This window comes from Propithecus coquereli, unplaced genomic scaffold (assembly GCF_000956105.1).
Source record: "Propithecus coquereli isolate 6110/MARCELLA unplaced genomic scaffold, Pcoq_1.0 Scaffold209, whole genome shotgun sequence".
Classification (NCBI taxonomy): Eukaryota; Metazoa; Chordata; class Mammalia; order Primates; family Indriidae; genus Propithecus; species Propithecus coquereli.
Genome location: NW_012145967.1, coordinates 4884351 through 4908007, shown reverse-complemented (window position 1 = coordinate 4908007; position 23657 = coordinate 4884351). Strand labels below are relative to the sequence as shown.

Below are 23657 nucleotides of genomic sequence, written 5' to 3'. Positions count from 1 at the left end.
GTAACAGGTGTATAGCATTTCAGATGTGACCTGCTGCGAGGAGAACGGAGCCGATCGGCGACACAGAGCGCAGCAGTGGAGAGGGAGGTCAGAAAGGCCTGCCTGATGAGGTGACATCGAGCAACACCCGACAGGCAGCTCCCAGGGCACAGGGGCCATGTGGCTGTGACTGGCTGGCAGGGGGTGGGGAGTGGTGGGGGGAGACCAGGTGAGGGTGGGAGGAGGGAGGCCAGAATATGTCGGCCCAGGAAGCAGGGTCGAGCTTCGGCTTCAACTCCAAGCGCAGTAAGAAGGCAGCGAGGGTCCAGCACGGAGGACCGATACGATCCACTGCCTTTCAGAGAGCCACCCTGCTTCCTGTGCGGACGATACATGGAGCACAGGCAGGTGGGGAGGTGGCGCCTGCAGCAATCCAGGCACGAGGTGGCCGCAGGCCGGGCATGGGCACAAGCTTGGGGCAGAGAGAAGTGGTCGAATTCTGGATGTGTTTAAGGGGCAGAGCCAGGGGGATTTGCCAGTGGGTTGGAGGTGGGAGATAAGGATAGTCCGAGACACAGAACTGCCGTAGGGACAGGGCGCGGGGGGCAACATGGAGGAAATCAGAGCTCTGTTCCAGATACCTGCTGGAACGTGCAGGAGAGCAGGCGAGGGGAGCTGCCCAGATAGCCGGAGCTCAAAGCAGACCAGCACTGGGCACATTAGTGTCGAGGCTGTTCACCAAGCCACGGTGTCCAGGTGAGACCCATGCAGTGAGTGTGGACAGAGGCCCCCAGCATTCAGAGGCTGGGGCATGAGGAGGGGTCTTTGAAGAGACTAGGATGAGGCCGTGCAGCACAGAAGCTCTGGGCAACCTTTACTCACCTCCGGAGAATAAGCTCTGCCAAGAAGCGCTTTGACAGAGAAGCCGCGGGGTTAACTGGCAGAGAAGGACGAGAATAAGAAGTTGGTGCGGAAAGACCTCACCTTAAGAAACGAAACTTCTGCTCAGGTTTGCATAAAAGTGTAATTCAAGGGGATTCTTCATTTTATAAAAGGATTCACAGTAAAATTCCCTTAAATTCCAGCTCCCTGTCACATTTTCGAACAGAATCCATTTTACACACAGCTTTGCAGAAACACGCTCTCATTGCCCCCTGGCTCGGGCCACACCCAAGTAGCCCTGGTCTCGTCCACATCTTGGCTCGATGCTTGCTGTTCCGAGGCAGATCTGGAAGCTCTGGTAAGTTTGGGCAAAATTAGGGATTCTGCCCCCACTTTGCTCCCTAGCCACCCTGTCCACAAGCTCTACTCCGATAAGCTCCATCTCTCGCCCCAAGTGGGGCATGTGGGCCCCACACCCTCACCATCTACCCTTGACCTGCTCAGCCCTGGGCCCCATGGCTGCATACCACAGATGTCCCCCAGTGCACCACGCACAGGAAGCAAGCCTGCTGGCTCCGTGAGCCCCACGGCTGACATTGCCGCCGGTCTTTGCTGGGCTCCCAGTATGTGCACTGTGCTGGGGAGGTTTGACATTGACCGTGACTGAAGATAATATGTTAGGGGCAGTAGATGCCAGATGTAGTTTGTGAAGAAAAACTCACTCCCCCTGCCCGCCCCCACCCCGACCCAGCTAACTTACATGTAGCACTCTTGGCTCTCCGGCAGATTTTTACTCCCACCCACAGGAGTGGGTTTGTATTCGACCTCTCCTCTCCAGGGCACTTCCAATCCAGTGACAGTTCAAGGGCCATCGAGGTCAGGAGGGGTGGCAGGAAGCCAGGGGTGCGGACCATCCACCACTGGGGACGGTCAGCGTCTGCACCCTCAAGGAACAGCTGGGTTGAACATGAGCCTGACCCCAACCTGCCTCTCCGCTGGCTTAGGCTGGCACAGATGAGACCAGAGACATCACCCAAGACAGTTGATTCAACTTTGCTTTATTGCAATTCAGGACGGTGAGCCTGAGCCAAACCATTGCACTTGATCCCCGGAACGACAGTCTCACATTTGGACAGGGAGACAGCTGTGAAGGAGGGCGGCCTCTCCTCCCTGCTGCTTGTGTGTTGGGGGGCGGGGGTACAGGGTGGGCAACCGAGCTGGCAGCAAGGCCTGTGGCCCTGTGGCCACCCCAACATTCCTGGGGCCACCTGCCTAACACCACTGAGCTGGGCCTCTGTCCTCTCCCTCCCCAGATGCTCGGATACAGGCTGTGGTTTCTGTGATATCCGCCTTTACTCCTCAACTGACGTTTGTCTTCACTGAGTAAAACTAGAAATACTCCCTAATTTAGGAGAAGCAGCGGCTGAGTATTTCTGTTTCTCAAGCTCGGCTTGTCATCTGTCAGATGCAGCGAGAGTGGGAATGGAAAGGAGAAATCACACGTGTTTCTCAAACGGAGTTTCTTCGAGAATCCCAGAGAAGGCTCAGGGAAGGTTGTGAAGGAAGAACAAAGTCAACGCAGGTGAGACACCCCCCTTCTCTATCCTCTACAGATGGTGACAAACCCACGATTTCAGGAACACAAAGGGGCCGGGAGGGATGCGGCCCCACCACACCAAGAGCATTCAAGGAGCAGACCGGGTCCAGCAGGCTGCCCGCGGGCGGTGACTTGTGGCAGGGGGAGATGCCCAGCTAGTTTCAGCCCCTTCCTGAGGGCCCCAGGTGGGCAGCACTTGGCGATCTGATTAAACGCTGCCACCTGCGCGGAGACATCCCTCCGGCTCCTCCCAGAGGAACAGGGAGGTAGGAAAGCCGCCATCAACAAAGCCGGGCTGAGAAGCCACCTGGGTATGAGGGGGGCCCCTCCACGCCATCCCACATTTCTCTTCGGGTTTAGGGTTTCAAACTGAGGCGGGGGGCAGACAGGAGCCCCTTGGTCCCTGAGGTTGCTACTGAAGGAGACACTCCTGCAGGAGAGGGTGCCAGGGAGCAGCCCATGGGGCTTAGGGCCGACCGGAGGAGGTGGCGCTCGCCTGCGCCCCCAGCAGGAGGTACTGGGCGGTGCTGCTCACTTAATGTACTGGTTCCTGCCTAGGTGGGGGGTGTCAGTGGACTGTATCATCGGGCCTGCCATCGTCTCCTCGAAAATGATGACCTGGGGAGAGAAGGGCTGGGTGTGAGAGCAGCTGAGCTTGGTCCCCGAGCCAGACAAGGGCGCTATGAGTTGGCAGGGTGGGAAGGGAAGGGTTTGGGAACCAGGCTGGAAGGAACAGGGACCCTCATTGGCACCAAGGAAGAGGGAGGAAGAGGCTCACTGAAACTCCCCTCTGCCCTCACCAAAGGCTCCCAGGGAAACAGTCTGATGCCAGGGAGGGCAGGGATGGGCAAGGTGTCTCAGGGGAAAGGGAAGGAGGCTGGACGTGTTCCCACCTGGTTGATTCCTTTGTCCAACCAGGGACCTGGGAGGTAGAGGGTCTTTTGAGGTCCAATGTTCCAATAGCGTCCAAGGTTTTGGCCATTGATGAATACGACCCCCTTCTCCCAGCCCTTCAAACACAGTAGGAAGGGAATTAGTCTACCACGACAGCCACCAAATATACAGGCACACAGGAAGGCAGAGACAAACACACACTGTGCATTCTTCTCTCAGGTTCCAAGAGACCAAAGTGAGCCAAAGTTTGAACAACCATGAAGGTTAAGGGTGGGGTGTCTGTCTGCTATGCCACTAGCTCTAAGCATCCCCAGCAGGGTACCCAAGCTCAGACTGACGTGGGAAGCTGGGCCCCAAGAAACACCAGGTGGTGCTTCTGCTTTGAGCCTGCACCCTGAGCCTTCGGTCAGGGAGGCCCTCAGGGCGCAGGCTGCAGAGGGATCCAGCCAGGCCAAGCACATGTGGCTTTTGGTTCGGGGCCCTCTGAGAGGGAGAGGGGAGACCCTGGCAGGGAAGGGGGGCCTACAGACCTCCAGCTTCAGAAAGGTGTCAGAAGGGGAGGGGCCAACTGACAAGCCGCCCAGGAAGAAAGCAGGAAACGTAGGTGCTTCTGGGAGAGAACTCCATTTGTCAATGCCGAACCTGAGGGCAGAACAAGGGGCAGGAGGGGGAGGGAGGCGCTTTCTCAGATCTGCTTGCAGGGCTGCACCTAATTCCCAGGCACGTTTCTTCCCCATCCAAGGCCCCCAAGGGACCCCTGCCAACTCAGGGTCTGGTCACGTGGTGCCACCCTCCCCCTGGGCACGCCACTGCGGCCTCTGGGTCTGTTCACATATGCGCCGGCCCAGCGGGGTGAGGAAGAGCGTTGTCCACTGCACGCTGTGAGCTCACACACTGCACAGGGCGGGGACCCACCTCTGAAAGAAGCTCTTTTTCATATCCAGGCTGTAGATTCTGAATTTTTTCAGGGGAGAGTCATCCAGATAGAGATTTCCTATTAAACCTGTGGGAGGGAGGCAAGGAGACACGAGCAGGCCCTAAGGTAGGGGCAGCGGTCCTGGCCAGGCCAGGGCCACCGGGGGCAAGTTCTTGGGAAGTTCGGGTGCTGAAGTACAGCGTAGGCTGCCCAAGCAGCTCTTCACTTGGAACAAGATTTCCCTAGAAGGACCACGGGGGACGAGAATGAGGAAGACCCTAGGGTTTTTCAGGGACGAAGGACACATCTGAGGTGAGTGACAGAGCAGAGGTGTCACAGGGCGAGAACAACCTCCAGCCTCTCCCTGAGGGATGGTCCAGATGACCAGGAGGTCACAGGGGCTCTGACCTAGCTGCAGGGCCAGTTCCAGTGGGGTCCAGACTAAGCAGACCTGATAGCTCAGCCAGAAACCCTCTGCACCACCTAGGGTTTAACATATTTTGAAATATCTAAACTGTGAGCAGAGGACACCATCACTTGGGCATCCAACACTGAGGAACTGCGCACACTTGAATATCGACGAATTAGTGCCCTGGGGACTGGGCCAGCCACGGCAGTCCCAGAGCGGCTCCCGCGGTCCTCTCGCCCACGGCGCTGCTGAGTTGCCAGAGTGGAATCCAGAGACTGGGGACCTTCGTGAAGAGGCATCACAGGGCCTGGGGGCAGGTCTGTGACTTACCTCAGTGCACTACAGTCAGAGGACGGGGCTCTGCAGGGAGGGGCCAGGGCACCCGTGATGAGGGTTCTGGGGACACAAAGGCTGAAGCAAGGGTGAGGCCGACAGTTCCTTCCAACCCAGGGAAACAAAGGAAGGACCTGAAGAAGGGCCCAGGGAGGGGCTCCCGGGAAGGTGCTGGGACAGGAGAGGAACCGTGGCAACTGTCCAGGGAAGGGAGGAAGCCAAGAGAGTGCTACAAGCCACTCCGGAGAGGTCCCAACCCCCAGGATCCCGGAGGCCCCACGTCTGGGCCACGTGGCTTCCCTGGCTGGCCACCGGAAGGCTCTTGGCTCTTCTGCCCAAGGAAGAGCTTTGTGAGTTCCCTCCATTACAGACACAAACACCCCTGAGAGCACTGGGAGGTCGCCAATTCTGTTCGCAGTAGTAGGATTTATTTTGTCTGAGTTTTTTTTTTTAATAACTTACCTGAAACCATCCACATTTAGACCGATAGATTTTTTTAAAGAGAAAGGCTAAATTAAGGCACAAGATTTAGTCAGCCAGAAAAAATACAGTGAACTGGTGGGACAGTCCCAGAGGGGCACGTCGTCAAGGGGTTTTGCTGACTGTATGTCTCGCTTCCTGCCCCCACCACACCTGAGATAGTCTATGGTTCCCCAAGACGGATCGAGAAAAGGCATCCAGTGTGGAGGCCCAAGAAGGCAGGGGCCTGGGCCCTGCTTCGGATTCTTGGAAATCCCATTCCTGGCTGCTCACCACCGTCCCCAAGCAGACATCCCCTGCTAGAGCCGACGGCAGCCAGGGAGACGGGGCGCCAGCTCAGTGCTCACGTGCGTCCACTGTGAGCACACGGACACTGCAGGCGTAGAGTGCTGAAGGGAAAGAGGCCAGAACCCCGCGGGCTTCTCTGGCCCACTCAGACCTGGCCTCGCCCGTAGAACAACCAGCCCCCACCTCCGCCCCGGGCCTCCACGGCCTGCTGGGGCACTGGCACGGAGCTGGGACAGCCCGCATGTGGTGCACGTGCACAGGCTGCTCTCTCCTCCGCCTGTGCCGGGACCCACCTTTGCGCTGGTCATCGATGTTATCCCCATAGTTGACTCGCCCACGATTCTCCACCAAGATCCTCAGCACCGTGTGACCCTGCCAGGAACACAGTGGCCGAGGATGACTGCCCGATTACCTGGCCAGATGGTCGCAGCTGCACCTTCCAGAACTTGTGTGTCTCCGAAGCCCAGGCCTTCCCCCCACTCTGAGGGTGGCAGTGAGCGCCCCAGCTGGCCAGATGGTCAAGCTCGCCCCTCTCCACCTGCAGCTCACGGTTAAGGAGCCGCCTGTCTTTCAGTTCTTTCTCTGTGACTCCCATCAAACTCCCTCGGAAGTAGCTGGGCCAGCCGTGCCCCGCTCCCAGGACAACAAACCTGGACCAACGGGATTACGATCCTCGTCATCTTATAGTCCAAGAATCCTATGGATACCATGTTCACAAACACCTGCCATAGGGAACAGAGGAAAGCATCCGGGGTCACCAGGAGGCAAGGCAAGAGGGACCTCTGCCAAGCCAAGAAGGAGGCAGCACAGTGTCACGCGGGCCAAGGTGGGGGTCAGCCAGGTAGGGTACAAAGGAATTCTGGGAAGGATTGAGAGCCAACAGGCATGGGCAGTTTTTACACGCTGACAGCAGAGACAGATGGACATTGCAGAGCCGGTCACTAGGAGGTCACAGGAATTAAAGAGGTGCTCCTACCTGCCCCCGATCACGCACAAGACCGCTGAGGACACCAGACGAGGTGATGGTGGTCTCATACAGAATGTACCCAAAGGACTGGCCATTCCCCTCGTTGACTGGCAGGTTCTCCATGTTGATGGGCTTTTCAGACTTGATTGGCTACGTACAGAAGAGACAGGAGCCCAGGGCCAGGCTCAGGAGGGGAGAGGCAGCAGCGTCTTCTAGGGTGCAAGGTAGCAGACAGGCCCTGCCCGGGAGCTGGCACACGGGGCGAGAGGCAGGGGCTCTGACGTCTCATCACACTAAACCTGTGGCTCTCCAGGGTCGCAGGGATGAGGGATGGGACACAGGGGTAATAGCAGGGTAGAGCCCTGCAATCAAGTGGACTTTTAGCTCCTGCAACCACGGTCGTTCTTGCACCACAGAACTTTCTCAACCAGCTGAACCAGCTGCGGCAGGTGTCCCCTCACAGGGGAAGAGGCCATTCCTCTACCCCTCTCCCTCCTCTCTGAGGCTGGACAAAGGAAAGGCCCTGGGGCCGCCCATTCTTCTCCCAGTTCCCTTGTTCCTTCCACTTCACACTGTAGTGTGAGTTGCCCCTCTTCACTCTGAGTTCTAAGTTGGAGAGTGGACTCCACACCATCAACAGTGGGCTTCCCTCCTCCCGGCACCCCCACGACCGCCTGCAGCACTCACCTCCCCCATGTACTTGAGGGCGTCCCACAGAGACAGGTATAAAACCGGCATCATCGGCTCATACGTAGTCTTGGGAAGAAGGTCAGGCGGGGGAGGGAGAGGGGCACCTGCCGCACAGACACACAACATGGCTGTCCCCAAATGACCCAGATGGCCACTGCCTCCTCCACCCTCCACCCGGCTCCTACCCACGGGCTGATGTGCCCGTCTCCTCGCACCCTGTTCCTCGCAGGAACAGGGCGGGTGTCAGCGCACACCTAGACCACTGTTAGAAGGCAATGCCTTGGGGGAAGGGGGGTCTCTTATCCTCCACGTGAGAGAAGGAGCCTCGACACCTACAAGTACGGAGATGACGCTGGCAAGGTGCACACTACGATGGAAACAGCGAGTGTCTCAGACTCTCCTGTCCTTGTCTAGGATGCTCTTGCACACAGATTGGCCGGGGTTGGGGGGGACAGCAAGGAGAGAATTTGTTAGGGGTCTCACAGCAGAGGCAAGGGCCTGAGTCGGAGCTGACAGTTTGTTGGGTACCTGAGAGGGAGCCAAAGAAGTCTCGAAGCTTGATGTACTTGGCTGTGTAATCTCCGGCCTCCGTCAGCACAGCGTCATAGTCTGCAAGACACCGGGGCCTGCTGAGGTCATTCCTGTCCCCAGGACGTGCATACGGCAGCACACAGAAAAGGGAGAAGCTAGGGTAGGGCAGCAGGGGCCTCATCTCAGCAGTCTGGGAGGCAAAACACTCAGCCATTCAGTCAAAACACTCTAAATACTAAATACCATAAAACACTGAAAAACTGCCCACGGTCACAGCATGACTCTAAATTTCTAGCTGCAGGCAGAATTTCTACTTTCTGGGGACTCTATACCTAAAGCGGGGGAGGGCCACATGCCCTCAAGGGTCCGGGTAAGGAGGGGAGGCTGTGTCCCTCCTGTCACCCTGGGGGGACCTCCTGTCACCTCCAAGAGACCTCCCAGCACAGCAGCTGGCTCATGGTGCACCGACCGCCTGCGTCTCCCACTGCACTGGAAGTCTGAAGAGACCATGCAGGCAAGGCCTCTACCTTCCCACATACTTTATGGCCAACGACATTAAGAGTGCCAGAGTTGTCCCTGAAGGCCTCTCCACACACACGCTGGGGTGGGCCGGGGAGGACAGCGCTGAGGGATACTTGCCGTAGCTGGTGACATCTGACTTGTATTCATGGAAGTGCATGGCTCCATTTATGAAGCCAAAATTGGTGCCTCCATGGAACATGTAGAGGTTGATGGAGGAGCCAGCATCCACGATGGCGGACACCGTCTTTAAAACCTCTACAGGAGGGGAGACAGGGGCACGTGGTGCGAGTCAGCGTCTGAGCGAGCCACGGGTCCCTTCGCTGCTCTCTGCTCTCATGCTCCCAAACCTCCCCCTCAAGGCCAGCGTCCTGGCCCTGTCCGTCAGTGCTCACTAAAACCCCAATCACGGAAGACTGGGGAGAAGGAAGAGACTGGGCCTCCAGCCGGCGCGCTGCTCCCCGCGTGTCTCACTCAGCAGAACGTGAAGAGACGGGTTCGTTGGTAGAGATTTAATTCCGACCATCTCCCCTACCCTACCTTTACTAGGAAATGAACCATGATATGAAAAGATAATATCAAAGGAGAAAAATAAATGGCTGCTAAGGACATGTTTTATTAACATAAATCAAAGAAATGCAAACTAAACAATAATGCCTCAAACAGGCGAATATTAAAAATTATCTTAATACACAGTGTTGATGAGTGTGTGGGACATGGGTACCCTCCTTTCATAATGGTGAGTAAAAATTGCTACAATGTTTCTGGAGGGCAGTTTGGTAAGGATGCATGGCAGAACTGCACTGACACAGCAGTTCTATTGCTGAGCATAGGGAAGTAATACGCCAGGTGTGCAAAACCACGTGTTCAAGATGTTCACTGAAATGGCATTCAACTAACAAAACCACTAGAAACGACCTACGAGACAGGGCCAGTAAATTGTGGTTTAGAATGGGGTTCTTCACATCCTTTAAACAGTGACATAAGTCTATATTTAGTAGTAGAGAAGGCTGGCCACAGGTGTCATTAACTGGCACACGCAGGTGGCACACAGCACAGCATGATCGCGCCTGGCTGCATCTGCGTGTGCATACGGGTAGAGGTACAGAGAACTGCCTGCATGGTATACAGCAAAATGCTCTCTCTGGGCTCTGAGATTTGTATTTCTTCTCTATACCTTTTTGTTACATTTTCTGAATGTTTGCAATAGGGCATGCATTACTAATTACAAAAGCATTTTAAAAGCAATGTTAAAAATCCTACCATTCACTTTAAGTGCCAAGACAAATGACTCTGGAGTATCAAGAGCTGACTGCTACACCCTACAGCTGAGCCACATCCACCAGCAGGTTATTTGAAACTGACTCTTACTTCTTAGCCTGACACACGTGCTGACGTCGGTGCTGCAAAACACTCACCAGAAGAATCCAAGATATTGTGAGGGCCTCCCCACGAGTCAAACCACCCGGTCCAGTACTCCATCACCATCTTGGGCTGAGTCCCCTGGGTACCACAAAGTGACAGTCAGAAGGGCAGGCTGGCCCAAAGACAAAGACAGCACCCCAGGACCCCTCGCCATAGAGGCCTCTGGAAGCAGAGCACAGACGAGGGCTGAATGCACCTGCTCTGGCTCACCCACCTTGTGCGGCTTCCACACCTGTAGGTGCAGAGCAGAAGCAGCTACAGAAGTCAGCGCAATCGACCGTGATGGCTCCATGTAGTTTTAATGTCGCAGACGTGCTAGCAAGAAGACACTGGTGTGCTTTCCGGATCAAGCCAAGCTTTGCCCATCTCCTTCCATGGAAGGAAAGTGTTCTATCCAGGGTAACTCCAAGGATAACTCTCAGAGATGCTGAGAGGCACACAGCACCCTCCCCCATCCCTGGGGGCTGCTTCCCCGTAGCCAGAAGAGTCAGAGGCTACAGAGCGGGCCCTCTTCAAGGTCTAGCTTACTTTAAACAGCAGTTTGCAGCAATTTTCTGAACCAGAACATCAGGCCTTACAGCACAGCTGTAAGTGCAGGTTCTGCAGCCACAATTTGGACTCGCACCTTGGCTGGGACACTCAACAAGTGTTGTTTCAGAATATCGACTTTGCCGCAGCATGGCCCCAAGGAGGCAGAGATCAGTCCTGGCACCATGCTCCACTCCACCGTGTTTGCAAAAGCCCCAGAGCAGGGCGAGGTGTGAGGTGCGAGGACTAATACGCTAGAATTTCAGGCTCTGCACTTGGAAAGCCTTTCTCGTTCGCTCAGTAACTGTTTATCAGGTCTGCTCTCTGTCAGCCTTACATTTAGAAGGCAACTGTACACACAGCAACCAAATCTGACCCAGAGTGATGGGACAAACTTGTGGTCCGCTGAGTAGAAGGCACCAGCCATACCTGGGTAAAAGCCAAAGTAGTCCCAATAATTTCTTAGCAAGACTGTGGCTTGGTTTTCTTTATAAGCCGTCTACCTCCCACGAAGGGAGGTCCATACTGTGCCCCATTTAAGTCACTAAAAAGGGAGAGGCAGATTCTAAGTCCCACATCTCAGGAGTCTCCAGTGCCTGGAGTGGGCTCCTTGGCCTAAGGGTGCCAGGGCCAAGGAAAGTGGGCGTCCGCCGTGGCCCAGGTCACTGCTCTGCACAACGGCATTAAGAGCTGGAGCTCCGCAATCAGATGGCGCTGGAATCCCTAATCTCCGCTTCCTGGGTGCTCTGACCATTCTACGGCTCTCTCCTTCAGTGTCCAATAGTAATAGCGGGAGCTGGCCCACGCGGTGAGGGGACAGCCAGATGAGACGGTGCACATAAGCCCTCAGCACAGGGTGCCTGGCAGATAGGAAGAGCTCAAGAGACACTGGCATCATTCTCTGCACCACTGAGCATGGACATTCAGGACTAGCCAGGTGCTACTGGACAGCCCAAAGTTAAGCAGACCTAGGGCCTGTGTTGTGTACTAGAGAGCCCTTGATTTGAACAAAGAAGCACCCAAGTCCCCTTCCTTACAAAAAATAGCCATCTTTGGACTGCACACAGAAAGCCCTTCAGCAGTGCCATTCTGTTAACAGGACAACCGGTCTGGGAAGACACAGGTGTGGCTACTGCTCCAAGGATGACCGTGAGGGAACCAACCTGAGGCTTCCAGCTGCATCCGCTGCTGAACTGGGTGCTTTCCAGATATCACTTTGTTGAAGCCTAGGCAACCCTGTGAGTGGGTACTATGAGCAGATGACTCTCATCATCCCACTAGCAGAAGAGATGTGCAGAGAGCTTAAGTGACTCCCCGGGTCACATGCTGCAGTGTGGCCAGGTGGCTGCAGGGGCAGCTCACGGCATCCTGTACTTCTCTTTGGCACTCAGGCTCAATTCTACTTAGTTATGGGGAAGTTGTATATTTCATATGTCTCTCTGTTCCCAAGTAGGTTATACGCCCCAAGAGGACAGAGACCCCATCATCTGAGTGATGAAGTGCCACCACTCCAGACACAGGGTGGGCACTCAGAAAGTGCTGGAAGGAAGGAAGGAAAGAGGACGGGACTCAATCTGGACCCTTCTGGCGGGTCCATTAACTCTTGCTTGGTCTGTCACACTGAAGTCCACCTGGGAGCAGGTCCCATCCCGTCCCACCTCCTCGTGGGAACCTTCCCCGCCCATTCTGGCTGTCTTCTGTCATCTATGCTGCAGTAGTAGTCACATCAAACCCATGTGGCCCTCATGCTATGTGGCCGCACACTGCTGCGGTGACTCCACGTGGATGTGCCTGAAGACACGACCCTGGCTCTAAAAGGCCGTCAGCTGGGATGGAAAAGCAGCCCAGGAGCTCCACGGCATCTACGCTCGCTCAATACAAACACCCCAACAGCTCTGCTCTCAGGCAGGGGACCGAAGTGGACATGCAACAGGTGGGCAGGTCTGGGGGCATTCACACCCTTCAGTGAGCCAGGGTGACGGGGGGCTGCAGCTTGCCCCAATCACGTCCGTCTCCTCAGGATAGAAACACGAACTCAAGAGAGGTCAGTCAGAACAGAAGGGCTCTATGAATGCCCATCAATCTGACGGATGTTAAGATACATCCAGAAACTCCTCTCTCTCTCCTTCTGACCTGAAGTGGACCAGGCTTCCTGGCTGATGACAATAATCTCTCTCCCTATCAGACACCTACATGGCACAGGACAGGGAAGTGTTTCTGTTCTCCTCAATCCCTGGTAGCAAGTCGGGCTGGTGGAGTCCACAAAAGCCATGGGGCACTGAAAGGGCCCCTGTCAAGGGCAGCGAATCTCACGTACACAGCGTCAGGCTGCATAGCGACACCCCCTGGGGCAGCTTCTGAGCCACGTCCCTGCAGGCGCAACGTGCTGACAAGCTGGGACGGCCCAGAGTCCCCCTCCCTGCTCTGGGGAACCCTGAGCGCAGCGCCAGGCATTCAGAATCCCTGCCACGTGCTGAGCGGGACCGGCAGCTCCCCTTGGGCCAGACTCACCTGGACACTTAAGAGAAGGCTGGTCAGCAGCGGCAGCTCCTGTGGCGACTGCAAGTTGATGGTGGCCAGCACTGTCCAGGAGAAGGAGGAGAGAGAGACAGAACACTGTTGGAAAGCCATAGACTGTCTGCGTCACCCCAGGCCCCCTCAGTGCACGGGCACAATGAAGTAACCAGTCTGGACACTGCTCCGTCTCTGACTAGAGGCCAGCGTGCCTCTGCTGCTGGGAGACGTGTCTGTCCATCTGTGAGATTCCACCACTCCGCACAGAGCTGATGCAGCGGCCGCTCGTGTAGGCATCTGTCCTTGACTAACTGTGATTTTTACAAGCAGAGCGTGCACTTCTGTCGATTATTCTTTTGTAGGAACCAGAGCCTGATCTGCACTTGGCACCGCAAGCATCCAGCGCAGGGCAATGACCTAAACAAAGACTTCTGTCTTATTTCCTGATAAGGGCTAATCTTCCATTCTACTCCATAATGTGCTCCTTTTGAAATTTAAAGTGCTATTTTCAGTGGTTTTCCATCAGTGAAATATATACTCAAGGAAGATGTGCTAAGTTTGTTCAATGGCCAAAGACCCCTCAGCCCAGCTGCAGAGTTTGGCCACCTGAACAGCTGGCGTCACGGGTGCAGGCCAGGGCTAGGGCTCCAGTGGGCCTAGGGAGGCAGGACAGAGACGGAGCCGGCCTGGCAAGCGCAGCCACCCTGTGGGACATAAGTTCCCAACTACCAGTGAGGAAAGACAAACATAGCTTGGGCTCCAGGAGGTGCAATAACCTGCCTCAAGGTGACAGAGTCAGTGAACAGCCCACCTGACATGACCCATCGCCTGGTGCCGTCCCTGTCCTCCAGCCACGCACTTGATGAGACCCTGCACTCAGACCCTCCTCACCTCACTTAGAAGCCCCTAGAAGACTGGGGCCTTCCTGAAACCGACCAGGCAGAAACTGCCAAGTTCAAGGATTCACACGGTTCCCTGAACACAAGCGTCTCTTTCCTACCCTTCCCGACACCTCACAAAAACACTAGAGGATGGACAAGTAGACAGACGCAAGGGACAGGAAGGGAGAGGAGACATTAAGAAATCCCGGGAAACTGGAAAAGGACGTCAGGACTGCAGGCAGCCCAGCAGAGCGAAACAAGCGACGGCCACCTCCCACTGCAGCCCCAGACCTCACCCCCCTCCCAGCCCCCAGCCCTGTCCCCAGCCTCAGGCCTCCTTCCCACCTGTGCCTGTCCCCTCCTCAGGGACCACACTGTCTGGGAAAGCTGGACCTGCACAGCTCCAGGCCTGGGGGTAAGAGAGTGAGGTGGGAGGTGGAGCGTGAGAGGCGGGCAGTCTGGACAAGGGCTGTCCCGATACCAACAGCCGCTTCTCCAGGACACTCAGTAGTGCCAAAGATAACATCTCCAAACACCGACATTTGGGTTCCCTCCTTGAAAGAGCACCACAGCCCAGTCACCCCCTGGAGAAGAGCCCCCATCAGCAGCCTCCCCCTCACTCAAGCCCCCAAGTGGCGATTACGGCCTCCTCCTCACGCTGCTCAGGAGGACCCACAGGAGAGAACATCCCCTCAAGCGGAAAACTGAGCACAACAGGCAGCGGGAAACAGAGCAAGCAGAACCAACGAAAGGAACACACAGTGTTTTTAAAAAGCAAAATATCCTCAGAGAGAGAGAAGAAAGGTAGTATGCACTTAGTGGAAAAAGTATGCTATGAGAACAGAAATACATTCAGGAAATAACAGAAGGACTCGAAGATAAAAGTTGAGGAAGTCACCCAGAAAGTAGAACTAAAGAACAGAGAAAACAGTAGAAAAGGTGAGAGACTTGGAGGATGGACATGAAAGTCCAGCACACAAACAGCAGGAATGACGGGACGGGCAGAGGAAAAGAAGGCGGAGCCTTGTCGAACAAACGCAACGGTCAGGTGGTCGCCGCGGGTGGACGGAGCCGTGCGCACGACCCACGGGAGCCCCGTGAAGGTGAAGAAAGCCTCGCACACACAATGTCACTGGGAAGGGCCAGAATACCAAGATAAAAAGAAAATTCTAAAATGTTCTAGACAGGCTGGGGGAGGGGGAGAACAGGACAGAGAGAAGGGTCAGGGACGAGGACGGCAGTGTGCTTCACAGCCACAGTGGGAGCAGGAAACAATGGGGCAGTGTCTTCAGAGTGCCAGGGAAGAGGACCCCACGCAAGAGCTCACGCAGGGATAAAGCCACGCAGCGGCCACCAGGCAGATGAGAAACACCGGAGCGAGGTCTCCGGACAGCCAGCGCAGACCTGCGATAACGGCTGATGCTTACAGCGTCTGGAAAACACCCGTGACAGTGTTAGGAAGGTCTCTGGTAAAGTATGTGTTTAAAAGAGAAAACAGTTGGGAGGGGTGAGGGAGAAAGGGAAAAAAGGAGAAGCGTTGAAATGAAAAGAAAAACAAATGGGACGATTACACTGCGAGTGACAACTAAGCACACTGAGAAGCGAGGCGTCGGCGGGCCCCTGAGAATTCACAGACACCGTGCAGGCGGTGACCACGGGCAGCAGCGGCCGCAGGGAGGGATCCGCACGTGTCCATGATGCCGGCGCCAGTCAAGACCGGGAACAGCTACGCCGGCAGGAAAGACGGCAAAGAAAGCCAAGTCATCCTCTGGAGCAAGACGCCAATGGGCAGAACTGAAAGCAACGAATGCAGAGTTCTGTGTGCATGTCGTCGAGAAATAGGAAGGAAATACCCGAAGAAAAAGTCAGAAGAGTTGGAAAAGGTCACTTCTGGTGAATGGGATGAGGAAGCAGGCAATGCTGTGTTTCTCTATAAGCATTTTCTACCATTTATTTTAAGTCCATGTGGATGCATTATTTTAACTAATTTTTTAATTACTTAAAATAATGAAAAAAAATTCCAGGCAGCAGGTGGCACCAGGGGCACGAGGGCAGTGCCTGCAGGGAGGAGGAGGACGTGCAGAAGGCAGCCAGCTTTAGGAGACTGCCCAGCATCCTCACCCTCACAGGGCCTGTAATAGGCCAAGTGCTAAAAATGCGCAGCGGCATCAAAGGAGTCTCCCCTGCGTGGCCATAGCCCCTCCAAGCCTGCGCTAGGCCGTGGAAGCAGCCACGGGGAAGCAGTGCCACCACGTGGACAGAGCGGGAATTGCTGCTGGTCCTCGTCCTGCCCTGAGATACAGGGTCTGGGTCCTTGACCAACTTGCTCTGCCTGGGGACAAGAGCCTTCTCCTCCCCATTCATCCAACAGTCATTCCCTGAGCTACATGCCAGGCACTGCTGCAGGGATACAGAGATAGACGTCTCTATCTTAAGCAGCTCAGGCTATGGAGGGAAACGCAAAAGAGCACAGAGAAGCGTAGGACATGCTGTGGCACAGCGCAGGAGTCTGCAGGAGGCCCCGCCGCAGCCCCTAGGAGGGCGCTTCATCTTTTCAGTCCACAAACCAGGTCTCTGTGCGAGAGCACAGCCTGACAAGACAGGCAAAGCCCAGCCCCGCAGGGCTTACTGCTGCGGCCAGACAATGAACAAACTGCCCCGAATGTTAGAAGGCAAAAGGCAAGCAGGGGAGGAGACTAGGGAGCCCCGGGAAGATGTGCTGTTCCAAATCGGCGCTCGGAGAAAGCCTCACTGCGAACAAAGATGGCCTCAGAGAGCAGCCGCCCCGCTCTCCGGAAGTAGTGCAAAGTCCCCAGGGCTGGGGTCCGGTGTATGCCCCCAGGAACAGCAGGGAGGCCGGGAGGGTGGAACAGAGTGGGCAAAGGGGGAGCAGCAGGGGAGCTCAGCTGGCCGGGAGGCTGGTGGGGAGGCCCTTCTGGGTCATTCTCAGAACTTGCGCTTCACTCTGAGCTGGGGACACCTGGAGTTCAAGCGGGGAAGTAAGATAATCTGGATGACATTTTCAAAGGCACGCACACACAGGCTGCTGTGCTGGGAAAAGTCGTGGAGGAGTCCTGGAATAAAAGGGAGGTCAGCCCAAATGCTACTGCAGCAACGCGAGCGAGGACGGTGTCTCGGGCGAGGTGGTGAGACGGGTTTGGATTCCGGATGTGTTAGGAAGTTAGAGCTCGGGATCAAAAGGACGTGATGACGGCGGGTGTGCCCCGCACACGGGGGCGGAGGGCTGAGAGAGACTACAAGCTCTGCGGCCTGCGCAGTCGGGGAAAACAGCCGCAATTGTCTGACAGAAGGAAGCCTGCGATCTGCAGAGAGCTGCGGTGCCCCGAGTGCTCGGCAGGGTGGGAGCCCAGCCGCAGGGCTGACCCGGGCACCTCCGTCTCTGGCACGGCCCTCCAACCCTCCGCAGCCCAGGCCCAGGCCCAGTGCACCATGGTAAGTCCTGCTTGTGTCTCAACCCCGCCTGGGGGAGCGCACGGCCGGGCTGGGGCAGCTGCCTGCCGGCGTGGCCTCCCCGCAAGTACCTCCGCGGACGAGTCCCTTGCTCAGGCCGTCCTTGTTGTCTGAAGTCAAGAGCAGCTCCACAATGCCGCGGTCCTCCAAGGCCTGTGGTGGGGGAATAAGATAAGTCATCGTCTGCCCTCACTCCTCAGAGCTTCTGCAGTGTCACACAGCTGGGGACAGGGTAGCCTGAAGAGTAAGAGGGACAGAGTCTAAATAAAGCATTTATTTCTCTGTGGAAAACAGAAAAAACCTATCTGTGCCTGCCATACTCAGCAGAGCCCCAAACAGCTTAATTCCAGCCACATCGGGGGAGAGGTGGCCCTTGGTTGTCCCTATCTGGCAAAGCGCCGGTCTGGCTGGTCTGCTGTTCAGGGAAGCCCGCTGCTATGCCATCCCCCAGACACACATGCTGGGCTCCAGCGAGGGGCTCAGGCCTCTGGGACAACACCCACATCCTCCCTTCACCCACGATGAGCAGGCAGCGCTTCCCCATGCCGAGCCAGCAGGGGCTTGGGCAACAGCCATGCCCCGTCATGTGCCCAGGTGCGCTGCCCAAGCCCAGCAGAGCAGGAAGCGCCCCGGAGGCTGTACTTCAGAGGGTGAGGAACTGGAAGAAACGCACCGTGCTCGAGCAGCAATGGCGACTGTGACGCTCCGAATAACCGCTAACATTTATGGAGCATTTGCTACCATGCCAGGCCTTCCGCTAAGCACTTTACACAGACTGTCCTATTCGATCTTCATGATTAATACCTTAATAGCAGAAGAGGAGGCGCGACGAGGCCGACTCAGGTGTCACGGATTGCAGAGCTACGGCGAGAGCAAGGCCTGAACCCAGAGCCCATCCTCTTTCAAAGGCTCTGCTCTGGGGCTCTGGGCTCTTTCGCATGAGAAACCCCAGCAAAGGGGATGGACCTCCCTATAATTTCCTCTCCAGATACATGACAAAACTGTTTATTTCAACTGCATTCTTTTGGAAACTGGGGAGGCAGAGAGATAATCCGGTGGGTGAACAAAGCTCCTGTGTAACCCCATGTGCTGTAAGGAGCCAGGTGGGGGGGCTGCAGTTCTCAGGCACGAAACCTGCTGCAGAGTTTAATCCACGAGGCCAGGGGAGATTGTTATCAAAAGCCCTAGATCTACTGCCTTACGACTATCTAACTAGTGCTGGGGCTCAGAACACAGTACCCCAGGACGAAGGCCTCAGAAGCAGCCTCAGAAGCAAAAGTTTTCCTCTGAACTTCTCCTGTCCTCCTGTCTCCCAGTCCCACTCTTCCCTGAGGCTAGCTGTAGGATCTGGACTCCCTCTTTCCCAAGGTGGGCCATAGAAACCAGAACCCCTTTTCTCAAAATCCAGCCATAAAACCTAAAATTATTCTGTGTAAAAATTGGCCGTAAAGAAACTATCTGACCTACCTTGTTTGACTGTAGGTCCTAAGACCCCCATTCCAGAGAGGGCCCTGCCCCACACCCCGAGGAAGGAACGCTGCCCAGAGAGGCCAGGAAGAATCCAGACAGACAGGCCTTGCTGGGTTTCCCACTCAGTCTGTTAGCATTAGCTCATACCCTTTTTGTCCAATCATATTTCTACACGGCTGTCCACATTCTGTTGAACCTAAGCATAGATATGGGCAATTTCCCCTGTATCTTTGGGTCTTCATTCTAAAGGCTCTCTTGTACACATATTAAATAAATTTGTATGACTTTTCTCCTATTAATCAATCTGCCTTATGTCAGTGATTTTTCAGCAAAGCTTTTGGGGGCAAAGGGCCTTGGTCCCTATACTAATCATTCACTGATATTTAACAAGCATTCACATAGCTTCCTACTATATATGCACACACTTACTTTTTCCTGGGCACTCAAGTATTGACCCCATCCCATAAGGGATAAATACCATTTCCCAAGCACCAGCAGTTTGCCAAGTGCCGTCAGGGGCTTTGTGCCTGTTATCTCCACCGTCCTCCGCCGCCTTAGAGAAATGCATTCTTGTCTCCCCTGTGCACATGATGAAACTAAGACCCGGAAAGGTGACGTGGCTTGCCCAAGGTCATTCAATACTGGCACTGCTGCTTCTCTTTGTCCACCGGAGTCACATGGGTACCTTTGCCCTGATACCAGGGAAGCGTGACTGAACAGGCCAGGTCCCTGAAGGAGCCACCGCTCCTCTCTGTCTGCTCAGCGGAGCTTGCCTTCTCTGCAGCTGAGTCATTCAGTAACAACTGCTAGAGAAGCCCCAGAGGCTGAGAGATAGTCTGAGGGAAACATGTGTCGCAGGAGAAGCTCTTGACTCCTGTACCCAGGATAGAATCTTCCTAGCTAATTCAAAGACAACAGGAAGCCGGAGGTGTGCCCTAATTCCAACTCTGGTTGGGCTTGGCCATCTGGACTGAACTTGTTCCTTTCCAGCTTGAGGAATGCCACCCTTCTGGACACAGCCTTGCTCCCTACTAAGAGGGCTTTCTGCAGGTGGGAAGAAGGATAAGAACCCGCAAGCTGGAGTGTTTGAGCCTCAGTACCACCTGTAAGAACTGATATAATTTCCAAATGGAAAATGACTCTGCAAGCAGCAGCAGAAGAGATGCTTCCCAGGGTATCAAGGGGCAAAGCTGTCCAGCCTTCAATCGGGTGGATTCACTGAGGCTACTTAACATGTCCTCAGCTCACACCAGAGCCAGACCTCCAAAGTACGCTGAAGTAATGCCATGGATTCTATCAAGGGCCTGTGTATTGACAACTTACTGTGTACCCAGAACAGTACTGAGCTGCATGATCCCACATAATGCTCACAGTTCAGAGAGGCAAATACTCTCATTAGCCCTACTTTATAGAAGAGAAAAAAGAGGTTTAGAAAAGTCAAGGCATTTGTTCAAGGTCTCAGCTACTAAGTGACAGAAACCAGATCTATTAGGCTGTTTTTTTAAGTTACTCTGCCCTTCCCTGATTTGCTGTATATTAAATTCATGGTTCTCAACTTCCCCCACACATTGGAATATGGCCTCAGCACAGGGATTTTTTTAAGCTCCCCAGGTAAAGCCAATGTACAACCAAGGCTGAGAAGCACTGCTTTGGATGCTAGAATGAGGACAGCCTCTCCAAAAAGCCTTCCCTAATCATCACTACTCAGTCAAGCCAATTTCTTTATTCTTGGACCCTGAAACACCAAATGTGTACTACAATCCCAAATTAAACTCAGTCAATAAAAGGTAAATAAGTGATAACCCTGTTGACATGACAATGGAGAAAAATTCACTGATTAATAAATAGTGTTGGGAGATGTGCTATTAATATGAGAAAAATATTAGACCCACGTGTCACAACATAGCCCATAATACACTGCAGAGGAAGGAATATAAACAAAAGACTCAAGCTGACTCTTACCTTCTTGATGTAAGGCATATACGTGGGGTCTTTGTTATAGGAACCATATTCATTCTCCACTTGCACAGCAATGATGGGTCCCCCATGCTTGTACTGGGGAGAAGAGATGAACAATCAGAAGCTGAGTTTCTAGTGGGAACTGGATGATCTAAATTCACCAATTACTACAAAATATCCCCTTTGAAAACAAAAGTCTCAAAAGGTTTGGTATATAATTGAGAGTAACGTCAGTAAGACAGTGCAGTAGGAAGCACCAGGTCCTCATACTCCCATGGAAACGTCAAAGAAACAACTACAGATGGACTAAAATAACTTTATAGGAGCTCTGAAAACCACTCCAAGATCTAACCAAACAGGTAAATGTCCAATCAAAAAAAAAGCCACATGCAAAATGGGGGGAAATTTTATGATGTTTTTACTTGCCCTTGCCTCACCCCTTCTCAGTGTAGCACAGGGTGGTCAGGAGGAAGTGTGCTAATTCCCAGCTCCCTCCCTCAGGATGAAAAGCACAAAATAGGACTTGATTACAATGTTCCAGCTTGTCTATGCACTGCCCAGTGGACTGGATTCTCTATCATCTGACGTGGAGTTCAGACAGGAAACATCAGCATAATTTGGATCTCAGGCTGGAAGTTACAAAAGCAGTGGCAGGTACCACAATATGTGAAAACTGCTGGGGTCTACAAACTTGTGGATGGCTGGGGGCAAGGAATTATGGGCGAAAGAATATGATAGAACATCTAAGGACTCAAAAAGCTGAGATGAGACATTTAAAAGCAGCCAGGGGGTTTAAAAAAAAGTACATATACAGGTATAGACAGGACACACGCCTATAAAAAGATCTGAGATCTTAAGTCTTCACCCTGAGCTGATCTCCAGGCTCAGGGGCCCACTAATTAGTGAAAGTTTTCCCTGCCAGTCTTCAAAGATTGAAAGAGCTGTTTTTTCTTTCTCAAATGCCCAACATTCAACAACAACAAAAAACAACACATACAAAGAAACAGGGAAATCTGACTCATTCAAATGAACAAAATAAATCTCCAAAAACAGTCTCTGAAGAAACACACAGACTTGGTAGAAAAAGACTTTATAACAACTTTTGTAAATATGCTCAAAGAGCTAAAGAAAAAAACTAACAAAGAACAAAGGAAATCATAAAAATTATATATGAACAACATAAGAATATCAACAAAGAAATAGAAATTATAAAAAAAAAGAACAAAATAGAAAATCTGGGGTAGAAAAGTATAATATCTAAATTTAAAAATTCATAGAGGAGTATAACTGCAGACTCAAACAGGCAAGAGAAAGACTAAGTGAAGTTGAGGATAGGTCATTTGCAATCATCAAGTCTGAGGAGCAAAAATAAAAAAAAAAGAAAAATGACCAGAGCCTAAGGACTGATGCAACACCATTAAGCAGACCAATATACTCATTCTGGGGATCCCAGGAGGAAAAGAGAGGAAAAAGGAAAGAGAGATTATTTGAAAGAAGAAATAATGGCTGAAAACCTCTCAAATTTGAGGAAAGACATGACTATGTGAATCTAAGAAGCTCAATAAACTCCAAGGAGGATAACCCAGAGAGCCACACAATGACACATTATAATAGAACTGTTGAAAGACAAAAACAAAGAGATTCTTGAATGCAGCAAGAGAAAAGTGACTTGTCACATACAAGGATCCTCAATAAGACTATAAAGGATATCTCAGCAGAAACTTTGCAGGCCAGAAGGCAGTGATATGATATAATCAAAATGCTGAAAGAAAAAAAAAATGTGTCAACTGAAAATTCTATATCCAGGAAAATTGTCCTTCAAAAGTGAGGAAGAAATTAAGATACTCACAGACAAAGAAAAGCTGAGGGAGTTCATTATCACTAGATCTGTGTTACAAAAAAATGTCTCAAGTTGAAATGAAAGGATGCTATACAGTAACGTGAAGCTGTATGAAAATATAAAGTTCTCTAGTAAAGGCAAATACATCAAAAATATATAAAACATTATTATAATTTTAGTTTACATCAAGACTTATATTCTACAAGATTTAAAAGACAAATGCATTAAAATAATTATCAATGTATGCTAATGGGTATGCCATATATAAAGACATAATTTGTAATATAAATATAAAGTGGAAGAGCAGAACTATAAAGGTGTAGAGTTTCTCTATGCAATTGAAGTTAAGTTGGCATCAATTTAAGATAGAATGTCACAACTTTAGAATATTGTATGTAATCCCATGGTAAACACAAAGAAAATACCTATAAAATATATGCAAAATGAAATTAAAAGGGAATCACTATAAGAAAGTGTCACTATAAAAAAAACAACTGGACACAAAGGGCATTAATAGAGGAAATGAGGGACAAAAAAGCTATAAGACATACAGAAAACAACAAAATGGCTAAAGTAAGTGTTTCTCTATGAGTAATTACTTTAAATATAAATCGATTAAACCCCCAATCAAAAGACATACACTGGCAGAATGGATAAAAAACAATATCCGACTATATGCCATCTATAAGATACTCATTTTAAATCTAAGGATATACAAAGGTTGAAAGTGAAAGAATGGGAAAAGATATTTTATGCAAACAGTAACCAAAAGAGAGCGAGGATGGCTTTACTAATATCAAACAAAATAGACTTTATACCTAAAACTGTTACAAGAGAAAAAAGAAAGACATCATATAATATACATAATGATAAAAAGGTCAATTCACCAAGAATATATAACAATTATAAACATATATGCACCAACTACCAGAGCTCCAAAGGATATGAACCAAACTGACAGAATTGTAGGGAGAAATACAAGATGGCTCAACAATAGTTGTAGTTGACTAAACATTCCACTATCAATAATGGATAGAACAACTACACAGAAAATCAATAACAAAAGGCAAATCAGAAAATGCAA

The 23657-nt window shown here is 52.4% G+C and overlaps 1 protein-coding gene across 1 annotated transcript in view; it reads right to left on the bottom strand.

Annotated features, from left to right (window-relative positions):
• Positions 1 to 2790: 2790 nt before the first annotated feature.
• The window catches only part of LOC105810324 (beta-galactosidase-1-like protein 2), a 30051-nt gene continuing 9184 nt past the window's right edge, over positions 2791 to 23657 (bottom strand). The window contains exons 5-18 of the mRNA XM_012644280.1: positions 20737 to 20829; positions 17376 to 17457; positions 12950 to 13020; positions 9904 to 9988; positions 8606 to 8743; positions 7964 to 8044; positions 7433 to 7539; positions 6755 to 6895; positions 6429 to 6500; positions 6072 to 6150; positions 4268 to 4355; positions 3883 to 3994; positions 3352 to 3468; positions 2791 to 3076 (exon numbers count right to left, since the gene is read on the bottom strand). Coding sequence (XP_012499734.1) covers positions 2990 to 3076; positions 3352 to 3468; positions 3883 to 3994; positions 4268 to 4355; positions 6072 to 6150; positions 6429 to 6500; positions 6755 to 6895; positions 7433 to 7539; positions 7964 to 8044; positions 8606 to 8743; positions 9904 to 9988; positions 12950 to 13020; positions 17376 to 17457; positions 20737 to 20829 — 1353 coding nt within the window. The 3' untranslated portion in view covers positions 2791 to 2989. The remainder of the gene's footprint in view (positions 3077 to 3351; positions 3469 to 3882; positions 3995 to 4267; positions 4356 to 6071; positions 6151 to 6428; positions 6501 to 6754; positions 6896 to 7432; positions 7540 to 7963; positions 8045 to 8605; positions 8744 to 9903; positions 9989 to 12949; positions 13021 to 17375; positions 17458 to 20736; positions 20830 to 23657) is intronic.